This window comes from Hoplias malabaricus, chromosome 2, assembly GCF_029633855.1.
Source record: "Hoplias malabaricus isolate fHopMal1 chromosome 2, fHopMal1.hap1, whole genome shotgun sequence".
NCBI lineage: Eukaryota > Metazoa > Chordata > Actinopteri > Characiformes > Erythrinidae > Hoplias > Hoplias malabaricus.
In genome coordinates this window covers 29116595-29131995 of record NC_089801.1, presented here as the reverse complement: position 1 = coordinate 29131995, position 15401 = coordinate 29116595, and the positions used below count along the sequence as shown (strand labels likewise).

At 35.7% G+C, this 15401-nt stretch overlaps 3 protein-coding genes across 3 annotated transcripts; 2 read left to right on the top strand and 1 right to left on the bottom strand.

The window, feature by feature from the left end:
- The first annotated feature begins 1665 nt into the window (after positions 1 to 1665).
- Positions 1666 to 3727, top strand: oxt (oxytocin). Its single transcript, XM_066659100.1, has 4 exons — positions 1666 to 1710; positions 2396 to 2520; positions 2996 to 3200; positions 3373 to 3727. Exons 2-4 carry the CDS (start codon positions 2398 to 2400, stop codon positions 3504 to 3506), a joined length of 462 nt encoding a protein of 153 aa, XP_066515197.1. The 5' UTR covers positions 1666 to 1710; positions 2396 to 2397; the 3' UTR covers positions 3507 to 3727.
- A 646-nt stretch (positions 3728 to 4373) lies between these two features.
- thnsl2 (threonine synthase-like 2) lies at positions 4374 to 11931 on the bottom strand. Its single transcript, XM_066658586.1, has 9 exons — positions 11834 to 11931; positions 10313 to 10542; positions 9885 to 10079; positions 9272 to 9424; positions 8294 to 8530; positions 7764 to 7912; positions 7556 to 7681; positions 7004 to 7158; positions 4374 to 5352 (listed from the first exon to the last, which is right to left on the bottom strand). The coding sequence occupies exons 2-9, from the start codon at positions 10533 to 10535 to the stop codon at positions 5124 to 5126; spliced, it is 1467 nt and encodes a 488-aa protein (XP_066514683.1). The 5' UTR covers positions 10536 to 10542; positions 11834 to 11931; the 3' UTR covers positions 4374 to 5123.
- Positions 11919 to 15401, top strand: fabp1a (fatty acid binding protein 1a, liver). The gene is made up of 5 exons (XM_066658590.1): positions 11919 to 11938; positions 13085 to 13157; positions 14173 to 14345; positions 14684 to 14773; positions 14936 to 15401. Exons 2-5 carry the CDS (start codon positions 13091 to 13093, stop codon positions 14987 to 14989), a joined length of 384 nt encoding a protein of 127 aa, XP_066514687.1. The 5' UTR covers positions 11919 to 11938; positions 13085 to 13090; the 3' UTR covers positions 14990 to 15401.

Here is a 15401-nt window from a genome sequence, read left to right as displayed (position 1 = left end):
TACCGAAACTCCGCCATCTTTGCTGAGCTCACCGTGTGCAGGTGGAGGAGGAGCCCAACGCTCAACTGATGTGTCAACTGATGTGTTCGAGGAGTCGAGGAGACTTTGATTCGGGAGACACTTGGATATTTGGGAGTCGACTCTATTGAAAGATATGATTTTTAAAAAATAAATTTTAGTTTAGTTCTTTTACAGTGGTTACCAAACGGGTTGGGTATCTATCACCAAACAGAACGTCAAAAGATTTATTTAGATAAGATTAATTTATTCATTTATAATAAATATTTTCATTTGGTTGTTTTTTTATATCAATTTAGTTTTATCATCAAGTTTTTATAATTAGATCTGTATTCACTATAACATGTGGAGATAATTGCATATTCATAGATCCATACATTTTGAATTTCATCCAAATAACATTAGGGTTTTTTAAAATAATAACATATTTGTAGTTTTTAACAGAGATACAATTCTAGAAATTGAATTAATGAATGGAGAGGAGAATATTTATTATATTATATTTGAAAAATTCAAGAACCATAGAAAATGTATATATGATTGTAAATATAAGTGATCATTATTACAGTTTCATCTCCTTGTTATTACTATTGTTATTACTATTAAAATACAAATAATAAAGTTACTATTAGTATGTAGTGTTAACTATATATTTTTTATAGTCCTAGTTCTTTCCTTTTTCCTATAAAATAAATATACACATTCTCATATAGTTATTTAAAATATCTAGGAAATATACTGGCAAAAAGCGCACTCATATAAAATAAATCAGAAATGTAGCACTGAGACAGATATTTGTAGTCACATGTGACGACCTGGGGGAGACACAGCATAATTAATTTAATTCCTTCTCGGTATTGTGGCCCATTCACTATTATACATTAATCAGTATTAACATATTATGAATTACAGAGGAAGTGGAAAGTATTACTTCTTCTTGGTTAGTGAGTGACCTTAAGAAAAACCTGCTTTTAAATTTATTATCAAATTGACATTCATACCATGCATGCTGACATTTTTAAAAAATTGCCTCAGACAGACACTGAAGTATCTAATAAAACATGGGCACTTATGAATTTATAAGTGTTAGCTCATAAAGCTTGATCCAGGTTCAAAACAAGGCAGTCTGTCATTTCAAAATGGCTGCCTCTATAGGGCACTCTCTTTTAAGCATAAACAAAGTAATTCAGAAAATATCTGTTATCTCAACTTTACTAAAAAATGTACGAACGATGAATAAAAACTGTCATATGTATTGTCTGCTAGTTTGTGATGGTTTAATAGCCTTATTGCTCCACTGAAGGCACATAACAACAAATATTTGAGTATGAAATAGAGTTGGTTGCTAAAAAGTTGCTAAACATTGGTCCTTTTTGAAATCTTTCTATTAAAAAGTTATTGAAGTCTGATGGCTAGGCAGTGACCTTAGCTTCTGATCTTATGCACAACCACACGCTGTCCACTAATGACTCACATTATTGCAACTGGACCACTTAGTGACAGGTCCTCTGCCCTACACAGGTCACATTATGAATATTTGGCCAATTATGGTTTTATTGAATTTAACATGTTATTATGTGTCTTGTCACGGTTTAACGGGGAGACAGGATATATAAAAGGAATTTTCAGGGCTTATGTAAAGGAGCATTTTCTACCACTGAACCATCACATCTTAACTTCAGACATCACAAAGTAAGTACAATATTGCTATTGGTGGCTTTCATGTGCATAAAATTCAGTACCAGACTGACATGGATTTGATTGCTCTTTGCTGTGGTGTATGTTAACACAGAACTAGGCTTAATCTGCACTTGGATGATAGGAAATTTTAATAAAACTTCAGATTTGTTCAAACTAAAGTCTCTGTACCATATCTATAAAATGCTGTAAATTACATTTGGGCATACATCATTACCTATTTCTCTTGTGTCTGAAGTATCTAAAATTTTCAGAGCCAATATCTAGTCTAAATTCTTTCTGGAATTGCATAAAAAATGTAATGTTTTGGCAGCGTGCATTTTAAAGTTACACAGCAAATTCACCTGTGTTAAATCAACACAGTTAGTGTAAAAATGTAAACTTGTCAACACTCTAAGTGTTAATTTAACAATAATAGTATTGATTGTTTGCTGTGTATCTGGCTCAGAGTGGGTTATTTATTTCCAGTTAATTTTGTTATAATTCATGTGAAAAGTCACATTATTAAGATATATAAATATTTGTTTCCTTTAGGTATTTTGACAGTTTGTTGTCATATTTTGAAGTGTCATGTCCTAGTTATTATCTGTGCAGATAATAGGAAATTTCAGTTGATAGTGGCCAGGACTCTGCTTAAATATTTTCCCCCTAATGTTAATCCTTCTTTTCTCTGCTACAGAGATGTCTGTAACACCGTTCTCTGCCATCTGTCTGCTGTTCCTGTTCTCTCTTTGCTCAGCATGCTACATCTCCAACTGCCCTATTGGTGGCAAAAGGGCAATACAGGATCTACCCCCGCGAAAGGTTTCTGCATGGCATTTCATTTACATTTTCATACAATTTCAAAGCAAGTTTTAATAAAATTATAGCATCATGCAATGTTACCCACTTAAGTAATTGGAAGCTGTAAAAACTTGGAGATAACTATACATCCAAAAAATTACGAACAAAGCACATGACTGAAATATGAGCAGAGAAAAACAGAGAAAACTGTTTATCATCAAGAATTAAGTTTTAATATAATTAATCAATAAGGCCTGTATTTCACAAACCTTTTTAGATACTTGACTTAACTACAGAACATAGATTATTATTTTATTATTATTATTAGTTCATCATTTACCAGTTATAACTACTTGTTGATATACCGAACACAAATTCTGTATATATTATTTGGTGTTTAGTTTATAATAGCTAAATCTAAAGTAAATTATTATTATTATTATTATTTAAAAACAGTACATGTAATATTTTACTGAGCTGTAGAGTCTCTGTTCAGTGTATGGCATGTGGTCCTGGAGATAAGGGCCAGTGTTTTGGCCCCAGTATCTGTTGTGGTGAGGAAATGGGCTGCTTGTTGGGGGCTCCAGAGACCCTGCGCTGTGTGGAAGAGGATTACCTGCCCTCTCCTTGTGAATCTGGAGGAAAATCCTGTGGCCCTGTGGCTGGTCACTGCGCTGCCCCAGGAGTCTGCTGCGACTCAGGTTTGTCCAGATATACAGGTTTTTGATTTGTCAGTCCCTGTTAAGGACATAAAAATACACATTACACAGACTGCACTATATATACTTTTCTTTTAAAGTACATGTAACTGTCTTAAAGCCTTGCATCATATTTAAAAATGTACTAAAACTGCCATGCTGTTGTGTGAAACAGATAGTTGCAGCATTGATCAGACCTGTCTGGATGTGGAGGCTGACTTAAACACCATCGGTCAGCCAGCCAGCAGCAAGGACATCCTTCTGAAACTCCTTCACTGGACCAATTATGCCCAGCCCTACAGGCCTTAACAATAACATTTCTGTTGAGGGATGGCATTATCATAAGAGGATCTAACACCAGCTATTATGATAATGAATGATCTTAGTATACCTTTGTATATAAGTTGTAAATTTAAAACAAAGCTAGATGCAAAAATGTATCCAATTGTATATGGCATTGTATTTTGCTGAAAGTATAATTTTCCATATTTGTGGCAGTTATTAAAGTCAGACATTTGATGTTGTACTTTACAGCTGTATTACATTCAGTGTTTCATTATTAGTACACAGTAATGCCAAATATTTGTTGCCATCTCCATTTCTTCTGCAATGAAAAGAGTATTAATAGTTTATCCTCCTTTACACTCTGCTGGGATGGAATTACCCTTTATTTTGGATCATTTATGTGAGGATTTGATGGTATTCAGCTATATGAGCATTAGTGAGGTCAGCTACTCCAACTTATTCTCATTTAACTACTACTCATCACTCAAGAGAATGCAGATTAAATTTTTTGTATCTTTGTAGGACACACTTGAGCATGGGGACTTTTAACTCTGCGCTAGAGCATCCCATTTGATTTCATGGTTTTCTATGAAGATTGAACATGTTTCCATCTGTGCATGTTATAAAACTGCATCTTCAAACATCTGGATAAATCGTGTAGAAAAATGTTTACATAATCAGGGCCAGCTTCCTTTAACCGTGTGTGGGACTAATAACTAATAAAAGATGATCCAAAACAATAAACAAATGCTAATATAAACATTTATAAAAAGAGTCAACGACTCCTAAAATAATTGTGACATCACATTTTGTCCAAGTCTTTTAAAATTTGCCTGATGAAAATGCATTCATTATAAAGACACATACAACAACTGACCCTTTGTCATTCACTGCACAGAAGCAGATCCATTTGAGACATTACAGCCTTTACACAAAGTCCAATAGGTCAGTTCCATCCCTGTACAAACACCATAAAATCATGGGGACAGTCTGCTCTTCAATGATTTAAAGTTGAGTAATCAGACTACATGCACTAGAAAGAATTCAGAATTATACACTAAATGTCCATAGGTTTGTAGACACTTCAAATAAATGGTTTCCTGTATTTTAAAATGCATCCATTACAGGCACAATCACTTAGTTTTAAACACAGAAAGAAAATTGAAATGGAATTGGATGAGAGCAGTTTAATTTGAGCTTTATATCCTTATGCCAGGTAGGCTTTTTCTGCAGAGATGGAGCACAAATCATTTTTTACCGCAATGATTTGGAGTTGTTTCAGTGACCCACCATCCTACATCAGTACCTGACCTCACTGGTATACTATTGTTGCCAAATATAAACTGCACAAAATATAATAAATGCAAAAACAACCAAATAAGTGGGCTAAATGTGAGTGAACCTTCAGGGCTCTCACTCTGCCATTCAAAACCTGTTCATGCAATTTAGATGTAAACTGCATTAGTACATTCTTAGTACAACACTGATAGAGCACATTATACATGATGGAGAATTGGATTTGTTTAATTACATAACAGAAACAATTAGATTTTTATTTAAAAATTGATACATGAAACTGTAAGAATTTAGGTAAGAGGTACACTGAAATCTGTGTTACAATGTACGATTGTGGTTTAGAAATCAGTTAGCCTTGGTTGATGGATAAAACAGCTCTCCACGTTGTCGTGCATTGCCTATAGCCTCAATGTGCTCTCTTAAAGCTGCCTCCCAGTTCTCTTCATGCTCCAGCTGTTTACACCTAGTTTCCTTCATCTCCAATGCCCTCACCACTTCTGGAAGGTCAAGGGTCAGGCCTGCTGTCTCAACTGCCTCCTGAAACTTAGCTGGAGAAGCTGTTGCAATGCAACACCTGGAAAATGGAAACACTGTATTAAATTGGCTTACAATTCACTCATGCACACTAAGGATGTATATCGTCACCACTAAGATCGATTCGATACACATCTCGAAACACTGCCAGCGATACAATGTAATTGCGATACACTGAAACGCCTTGTCGATACGATGTGATACAGATCACCCCTGTTCACAATATGATGCGATTCAAAAATGATATGATAACGACATGACTTAATAATAAGAAGATTCGGTTTGTTAAGTAATCATTCGATACAGTTAGTTGAGGTTTGAGGATGTAATGGCCTAACCCATCAGTTTTCTTAACTCAATAGCACAATTCTGCTTTACTCTCTGTAACAATTAGAGGGATGTATGCATCTGTTTGTTGTCATTGGAGCAAAACCAACAGAAAATATAAAAAAAATCATAATTCAGTATTTTGAGACATAGCATTACAATGTATTCAATTAAATTATTCAGTTATGTTTTCCGTCTATACAAAATGTATAAAACATATAAGATGAACAGTTTTCAAAAGTACAGTATTAACAATGTGCATAGTGAAAATTATCATCTGCAACACATTCTACTATCTGCTAGACTTATCTGCTGCTCTACACCGTGCCGTATTTTCATGCGTGTTGCCAGGTTCGTCGTGCTACTAACGTATTTGATAGCCCCACAGCATTGTTTGCAGATTGCGTGCATCTTGTCAAGTCGACCACCTCACTTAAAAAACCCGAAATATTGCCACACATTTTATTTGTGTGTCTTTTTTGGTGCATTAAATATCTCTTCGTCGTTGCTAATGCTCTCTTTCCCTCCATCTTTGTTGTGTACGTCTGCATGCTTGCGTCTGTGCATGAGGACACGATGGTGCATTTATGCTGCCTTGGAAAAAAAAAAGAAATCAATAAAAAAAAGGTTGCCCTGGAAAATACGTTAGAATAAGGAATAGTTACTGGAAAAACCCCCCCACTTCATTTAACCATGGTATTTGCTGATGTAAAAAGGCTGTAAAAAGGCTAGAGGAGATGCACCGTAAATTTGTCCGCAAATTAAACCACATGCACCTTGAATCTACCGGTGCAGTTGCATCGCAGACATGTGTGCCGAACCAATGATGTGAATCGGTGAATCTCCCCATCTCTAATGCACACACTTGCTCAATTACACACAGTCAGCATACTAAAGATGCCCCACTAGGGGCAGTATTTTAGTGGCAAATTCTTTTAGCTACTCCCAAATTACTATGATCATCAGTGATGATGCTGGATGTGTCTTTCAGTCCTTCCTTGGTGTGGTGTATTCACATTAATTTATGAGAAGGGTAGGTACACAGCAGATTCACCAGTATTAAATCAATACTATTAATGTTAAATAAACACTGAAAATGTTGATGAGTGTTATATGTTTACACTCAGAATGTTAATTTAACTTTAATAGTGTTGATTTAACATTGGTGAACATGAGGTGCACCTGTGAAACTGACTAATGCACATTTAAAAAATTGAAAACTTTAATATATAAATATATTGAAAATAAATAAAGAACATTTGATGTTTGAATAAATAATATATTTTTGGGAATAATCAGTTTCTCCAAACCTATGAGAAATTATACTGATATTTCTGTAGTGTCTATGTGAATCTGTGTCCAACCTCTTTTTTCCAGAATGAATGGTGCAGTGGTAGTGATGCCAGAGAGCAACAGCTGTATGAGGACACACCAAATACTGATTCTCTTGCCAGCACTTCACCATGGCCTCCATTATACCATCATCAGACACTGAGCCTGAAGACATAACTGAACACAACTACAGAAAAACGAGAGAGAAACATAAGTATGTTGTAAACACAAAAGCTCCAAATAATGCAAGAGAAGAATTTGCCTAAAAAACAATCCATAAATTCTCTGCCAGAGAAAATATTCCCAAAATGACTCAAAATGTAGTTGGTCAGCTAAGGCATGCCTGGCATGTGAAGTCGGCCTCTTAATCTTTCCTAAAGATATACATGGCATTAAAAACACATGTTTAGGAAGTAGCATCATATAAACCGCATGCCCAAATCAAATAGACATGATTATGTGGCATTTAACATTATTAACAATAGTGTCACATATAAAAATCAATAAAGGTAAATAGCTAAAAATTATAGTAGGATTTTGTTGCTGTTGGAATAACACTTCAATTTTTTTCAAGTATGACAAACCTCTTTGTGGAGTGTTTCAGGTAGAGAGAGCTTGTGGTTCTTCTGAAACTGCTCCATCATGTCTTTTATCAGTGCTCCGTCTTTCCCTGATAATAGCCAGAATACACGCTCCATGTTATAAGGGTCCTAAACAGAGGCAAGAATATTAGTATGCTTTACATATAAAATATCTCCATGGAACATATAATAGCTACAAAAGTAACATCACTTGAATATCAATAGCTGGAGCCAAAGTTTGCTGGACGCTCTCTGCCATGGAGAAATCTCCAGTCTTAATTGTGCGATGCATGATGTCATTGGAGTTCACCATTGCAACAAGTCGCAGAGGAATCCCCATCTGTTTCACTATACATCCAGCTACAGAAAGAGTGAGAAATAATACAAATGCACAAAATCATATAAATACACACATAAATACAACAGAAATGCAGGAGGAAAACTATAATCCAAACAATATTACCGTGGTTTCTTCAAAATAACGTGGACAATTACATACATTTGCCAATTTGTATCTATACACTCCCATTATTTGCAGAATACATTACATACAAAGTTCCAAGTAAAAAAGCAAACACTGGACATTAGGCATAGATTAGTAAAATACTAAAATTAGTATAAATTACCTTTTTTGACAAACAGTTCCTTTAAACCAAATGCATATTATAATGGGGAAAAATGCTTTTCTATACACTAATTAGGCTTGAACCTGCAACAGACTCATCAAAGAAAAAGCCATGCCTGTAATGTTTCCTGCACCACCAGTGGGCACAACCACCTCCAGATCTGGCAGACTGTCTCCCTCAGTTGACTGTACATCAGTGAGTTGAAAGTAGGCATAGAGGAAATGGGCCATCTGCACAAGGATCCGTGACCAGTTTACAGAGTTCAGGCTCATCAGACCATGGCGCTTCACCAGATCCAGATCCGAAAACAACTTCCTTAAGGGGACATCAATTTCATCAGAGCTTCCGTCCGCTTTTTATTTCAGCAGCAAAAGAGATACAGGGAGAAAAGGCAATTCAGTACTTTTATGAAAAATTTAAACATAATAAAAAATATTAAAACCAACAAGAGGATATCGATTTATATATTTTCACATACTGATTTATTTTTTAAGCTAAATGCAATGTTTTATGTGTGGAAAATATCTTAACTCTGCAGAGATTTAATTAAATAGACTACATGCCCAGATGTTTGTGGACATTCCTTATAATTACTACATTCAGTACAGCCTCTGTGGACATATATATGAAATGCGTGGGTAGGTGTATAAAGCCCCAGGCACTGGGCTGTTTAGCAATACATACTATGGAGTGATTTATGGAGTACAGTTTTATACTTCAGGTATACAATTTATTTTATACTCATTCCACAACAGTACCTAGCTATAATAAGCTTTCTGAGTCTGAATGCTATCAGATCCTCACAGAAGTGTTCCAGTTTATATAATTTAAAGCCTTCCTAAAAGAGGCTTCTGCAGCAAAATGGGACAAAATACCTTATACCCTCAATCTTTTAGGCATATTTACAGATACTTTACAGTTTGGTTTGGTTAAGATCTAATTCAATGTCTATGGGTCTGTTAAAAATCTGATTTCTGGCCAAACTTATTTATTCAAATACTTTGTATACACTAAATGCCTTTGGGTTTCACTAATCAATGCAGCAAAGTAACATTCTTATAAAGGTTTGGCCATCTAATATCACACTGCTTACCTGCAAACACATGGACATTGTCCTCCAAGCAGGTGGTCATTTGCCTCTCCTGTACCTTGGTGATGCGACCACGGGGAAAGACCACCACCATATCCACCCCTTTCAGTCCACAGACACTGCTGATGGCCGAGCCTCCAGTGTCTCCAGACGTCCCTTTGTGGAGAAAGCCTTAAGTACAGTGTGTAGCCTTGTTCAAATATTAGTTAGCTACTTAACCTAACACTTATTAATGACCACGAAGATCAAACCTAGAAAACATATCTATGCCTCACATGCTGTGTGTGGCCCCAAATATGAAAATAACCGCATTAAACATGATTAAAAATTTAATAGAGATTGTCCACATAAAAATAAAGGTGCAAACATTACCCCGCAAAAATGCTTAGAGGAGCAGTCAGTGTTCAGTGTTACACCAACATATTTAAATAAAAAAATATACAAAATAAAAATACAAAAAAAATACAAAGAAGCTGTATAGCTACTGACTAAGCTCTGGACAGAAGTCTACACAAGTACACTAGTGCAGAGCTTAGATCATGTAAATGTTACATCGGTATGACCCTTAAGGTAATTCAGATGTGATTCCAAGTGTTTGAATATAGGGTTTGCTTACCCACAAGAATGGTAGCACGACTCTGCTCCTTTTGCAGGAAGTACTCCAGGAAACGTGCAGTGCACATCATGGCCAGGTCTTTAAAAGCAAGGGTCTCTCCATGGAACAGTTCCAGGATGCACAGAGAGCCCTTTAGTCTGACCATCCTCACTCCATCTGGCACAGAGAACTTGGACAGGGCACATGATATGAGGGCTAGAATGAGGAGAGAGTTAAGAATGTTAAGTGCCTGAGCTGTTGTCACATCTAGTTTTAAAGATGGCAGCTGGACTGACCAAATTTCTAAGAGAACCTACAGGGAAACAAGTGGTTGTAAATGAAAAATGTGGCAATATATAAAATTGTCAATGTTTGCTTTTAAATTTGAAAGGATTTTCTGTTTTTATCTAATAATTCATTTATGGACTTTTTAACAGAAAAGCTGTTACCTTCTAAGTCATGCTTGGGGATGAGCTGCTCAGGGATGAACAGAGAACACACTTTACATACCAACTGCTGGTAAGACAGAGAACTCCAGGCTCGAAGAGTGGCAGGGGGCAGAGTGGGAATGAACTGAGGCATGAACATACCCCCATCAGGGGCATAGCCTGAAAAAAGCACATCCCGGAAATTCCAGTCGTGTACCCCTCCCCGTGTGCTGCAGTATAGCATCTCTCCTCTTTTACCAAGAAAAATTTAAGAAGTACAATTAGAAGATGTGAGATTACAATTATATATAAAATTTATATATAATTTAGTATCAAATGTACAAATGTTCAGGTTTCAACTAAATATATGGATCCTTCATATTTAAAAAGTACATGTTTTGATGGTTTTGTAAAAGAAAAGAAACTATTACAGCACTTGCATTAAAGAAACTAACAATACCTGGACAGAGGCAGCTAACTGCATATTAACAGATCTGCATGCTTTAAAATGAAGGTTTAGAGTTATCTATGCCACAGTGAAATATAGGATGTTTTTAGCTTGGCATAAAACTGGCAATTTTGATTAAAAAAAAACATTATAAATATGTACATATAAAACAATCTGAAATACAATAGTGTTGTCCCCGTGTCCGCATGGGTTTCCGCATGGGTAGGTGGATTGGCGACTCAAAAGTGTCTGTAGGTGTGAGTGTGTGTTGCCCTGTGAAGGACTGACGCCCCCTCCAGGGTGTATTCCCGCTTTGCGCCCAATGATTCCAGGTAGGCTCTGGACCCACCGCGACTCTGAACTGGATAAGCGGTTACAGATAATGAATGAAAGAATGAATGAATAAATGAAATACAATATTCATTAATTGTCTGTAACCGCTATCCAGTTCAGGGTCGTCCTGGAATCGTTGGGCGCAAGGCAGGAACACACCCTGGAGGGGGCGCCAGTCCTTCACAGGGTGACACACACCAAGTCACTTTTCAGTCGCCAATCCACCTACCATGTTTTTGGACAAGGGAAGAACACACCACACTCCTCACAGACAGTCACCCGGAGCGGGACTTGAATCCACAACCTTCAGGTCCCTGGAGCTGTGTGACTGCGACACTAATCTGCTGCACCAGCATACCGCCCTCTGAAATACAATATTGTACCCTCGAAACAATAAATGTAAAAAACCGCGATGTCAGTGTAAATATCACTTTTTGTAGACAGTGCTTTGATTATTGAAAATCGATCAAAGTTTATGTATATATCGTGTTTCACAACGGAAGTCGTCACAAAGCAGCTTCACAGAGATCCGGTGCAAAGCCTCTATACGAACAAAGCCAGAGGCAACGACAGTGGCAAGGAAAATCTCCCTCAGCACACGAGAAGAAACCTTGGCAGGAACGTATGCGTACAGAACAGATTCAACACGTTATTTATCACTGCTCCATACAAAAAAAGTAATCACAAACTTGCCAGCTTCTCTGGCTATGACATTTCCATATGTTAACTAATTGACTTGCGTTATTTTAACGTATATTTACCCCAGATAGACACCAGAATGAGAATGTAGATTGAGTGCAGCGACGGGAAGGTTTCAAAGTAACACAATCTCAAAGGGCAAAGTGAAGAGATATTGCCCCTTTGTGGTGAGAATAAAAATGACAGCGCACACATCTGAATTTATTTAGTCTCCGTTGAAAAGCCTTGTACAGAGTTTTACTGCATGTTTTGGTTATAGCCACTTATAACTGTATAACCTACCAAAAAATCATAATACGTCATTAAAGACAAGCAAAAATTAAACTATAAAATGCATCAGTTACTTTAGCAAAGGCTTTGCATTACACCGTGTCAAACACTGAGCATTTAAAAGGCTATAATTGGCTATATAAATGGCTATAATTAAAAATGTAATTTATTTTCTTATTCATGGCAAATTACAGTCAATATTAGTGATAAATCAATTGATCTATGTAATAGACATTTTACTATATGACTGATGCAGAGACATGTAGAAACGTATAGACTCTAAATTCTGTGCCCCAGTACCAAAAGTAGCTTAGAAACGCCCCTGCATGGTACACTGGGTAGTGACTTCCTTACTTTAAAAATGTGAGGGAAAACCTTGAGGGTGATATTCAAATTTTCTCTGACTGAGTCATGCTTTATAGCCTCTACACTCTCAGTTTAATACTGTACAATGTAAAAAAAATGACTCAATGTCCTTTTGTTCCATTCAAGAAATTACTAATCTTATATACTGTAAGAAACATGCCTGGTATGAAACTGCTTATATGTCAGAAATTTAGGCTTGCCAAATATTTCACCTAATTTGAACTATTTTGAGGTCAGTAATCCAGCCCCAAACCACCAAGCCTTTGTTTCTTTAGTGACAGAAATAATGACCTTGCATCTGCCAGCCTTTGTGAGACTAACCTTTGAAACAAATTATTCAGCAGAAAACAATGGCTCCATTTATCAGATATACTAAGCTTCATTTCCATAACCTTATTGTTTACTGAGGGGTTTAAGGCCATGATGCAAAGGAAAGTGATTAAGAACAACCCGACTCGTTTTATTTCTCACAGACTTGTTCACTTCAGCAGGACATTTTGAATTGTTGAGGTTGAGTTTATCCGTGTTCCGGTAAATGTAAGTGCTACTGTTATAGATGCTTGTGCTAGTTAGCCTGTGTCTTGTTCTGCATTATTTAGATTAAGTATCAAGTTAATGAGTTACATTTTATGTTTTTAGGCATTTCTGAATCTGTTCTTAATTTTTTTCCTCAAAAGCCCACAATGGCATTTGCAGGGAAATATCAGCTTGAATCTCATGACAACTTTGAAGCTTTTATGAAGGCTGTTGGTGAGTAAGCTAAAATCAGTTTTGAGTAGAATTGCATGAATTTACTCAGGCTTTTTATATTTCTGACATTTTCCCTTTTCAATAAATACAGTTAGATTTTTTAGGTTTGAAAACCTGATGTTGTTGTTTCCTAATGGAAATTGTTTTAAAGCTCACAATTAGAGACAACATGTTGCAGGACACTTTATTCAAAATAAGATCCTAGGATCCTTTATGTTGTTTTATCAACCTGTCCAATGACTACTAGGAACCATCAGAAAACGTATAGAGGGTTCTATAAGTTTTGCAAGGACTAAATTAAATTAATGTCATCTGTCTTTCATAATAATACTCTGAAAAGATTTAAAAATCTCTTTCTATTTTTTAGTATTTTAATATTGTCTTAATATAGGTTCAGATTCTGCTCAAATGAAATAATTATTTTGTATATTGTCTCAATCTTAACCACAATTCTAACTTTTCTTAGACATAAAGTAGATGTGAAAGTTGCATTAATGAGGCTCATTCATTTATATGGCCCATTCATTTCTGTCTCATGAGTTCTCCTTTAAGACTTTCAAAGACTGCTGAAAAATTATAATGTTATAGAATAAACCTATGCATGAAAACAATTATATAATATATAATGATATATATATTAAATGAAGACACAAACAAAAATATAAAATGATATTATGCTTTTACACAAATCTTAAATAAGACTTAAGACCTGAGTTAAGAAATATGACTTATCTCAGTCATCTGAGAAACAATATTTGAACAAAAGAAAGCCCAGGCTTCTTGTCTCAGAAAAATGTCACACTGATTTCAGACAGAATTTGGTCATGGCTATAGGAAGTATATGAAACTAGCAGCATATATTATTTTTAATATTTATTTCCTCACCATGACCCTGAACTGGATAAGCGGTTATAGATAACGAATGAATGAATGAATGAATGAATGAATGAATGAATGAATGAAAAAATGTATTTCCTCTGAGTGACTACACTTCTTAACCCTGCCATTTTCTTAGGTCTGTCTGATGAGCTAATTCAGAAGGGGAAGGATCTGAAAAGTATCTCTGAGATTGAGCAGAATGGGGATGAGTTTAAGGTCACTGTCACTACTGGCAGCAAAGTCATAGTGAATTGTTTCACTGTTGGGCAGGAGTGTGAGCTGGAGACTCTCACAGGAGAGAAGGCCATGGTGAGTCAGTCCATTTCTGTGGTGTAGAAGTAGACACACACACACACACAAGCAGATATATATATATAGCTGGCGTATTTCATATCCAAATTTTTGGAAAATCCTTGCAGCTGTCTGTTTAAGTTAGTTCCAAAAATGTTGGGTAGACCTTTGAGTTTATTGTAAATTATATACCATCATACAATATTGTATCCCTAGTGCAGCATGTTTGGAATTTTCTTTAAACATTTCATGAACTTATGAACATAAGAAGCCATTAAATTATATCAATGCTTTAAGCACCCAAATACATTTTATGGTTCCGGTAGTTATTCCTGAATTTTCCGTGTGATATACAGGCTGTAGTAAACATGGATGGGAACAAGCTGACTACTAAAGTGAAGGGGATTGAGTCTGTTACTGAGATAGATGGGGACACCATTGTTAATGTAAGTAAGAATTACTGATTTTTATGTTGTAATTACATGTTTTTAAAATACTGCAATTTCATGAAAAACTAGAGCTAATTCAATGCGAAGGACTCATTATAAATCTATGTGTAAAAAGAACACTGAATATTACACATTGATATTTTTTCTTTTCATTTCTAGATTATGACAATGGATGGCATTGTGTATAAGAGGATCAGCAAGCGTATTTCCTGACGTATTACTTAATAACTTAAAAATGAACTGTGCAATACAAAAGTCACGCATTTTTCCTTGTTTACAATTACGTCTGGACCATGTTGTAAAAGTATGAGAACAATAAACTGGAAGCAACTTTATTAGAAACTTTTAGATGATTACAGTGTATTGCAAGGTTTATTTACACAAAACAATCCAAATATTAATTCATTTAGGGCAATTTCCAGCCATTTTAATGCTGATAATACAAATCCAGTAACGTAAATAATTAATGGTTTTAAAATATATATTTTTTAGACCAGACTGCAAATATCCATCGCAATTCATGCACATATGTGCATCGCTGTAAAATATGCAAGAATAAGGCACACAGTAGGTGTGTGGATAGCTATGGTGAAACAGGGACAGTGTGCAAGTGTTAAAAGATCTA

What these genes read in the sequence shown, in the direction of transcription:
- oxt (XM_066659100.1), top strand. Translation starts at nt 2,398, where the DNA reads ATGTCTGTAACACCGTTCTCTGCCATCTGTCTGCTGTTCCTGTTCTCT. An exon ending in AGGATCTACCCCCGCGAAAG is followed by an intron (nt 2,521 to 2,995) that starts GTTTCTGCATGG and finishes GTCTCTGTTCAG; the next exon opens with TGTATGGCATGTGGTCCTGG. An exon ending in AGGAGTCTGCTGCGACTCAG is followed by an intron (nt 3,201 to 3,372) that starts GTTTGTCCAGAT and finishes TGTGTGAAACAG; the next exon opens with ATAGTTGCAGCATTGATCAG.
- thnsl2 (XM_066658586.1), bottom strand. Translation starts at nt 10,535, where the DNA reads ATGCTATACTGCAGCACACGGGGAGGGGTACACGACTGGAATTTCCGG. An exon ending in CCCCAAGCATGACTTAGAAG is followed by an intron (nt 10,080 to 10,312) that starts GTAACAGCTTTT and finishes TCCTCATTCTAG; the next exon opens with CCCTCATATCATGTGCCCTG. An exon ending in TGGTGCAGGAAACATTACAG is followed by an intron (nt 7,913 to 8,293) that starts GCATGGCTTTTT and finishes CTCTTTCTGTAG; the next exon opens with CTGGATGTATAGTGAAACAG.
- fabp1a (XM_066658590.1), top strand. Translation starts at nt 13,091, where the DNA reads ATGGCATTTGCAGGGAAATATCAGCTTGAATCTCATGACAACTTTGAA. An exon ending in AGCTTTTATGAAGGCTGTTG is followed by an intron (nt 13,158 to 14,172) that starts GTGAGTAAGCTA and finishes CCATTTTCTTAG; the next exon opens with GTCTGTCTGATGAGCTAATT. An exon ending in ATGGGGACACCATTGTTAAT is followed by an intron (nt 14,774 to 14,935) that starts GTAAGTAAGAAT and finishes TTTCATTTCTAG; the next exon opens with ATTATGACAATGGATGGCAT.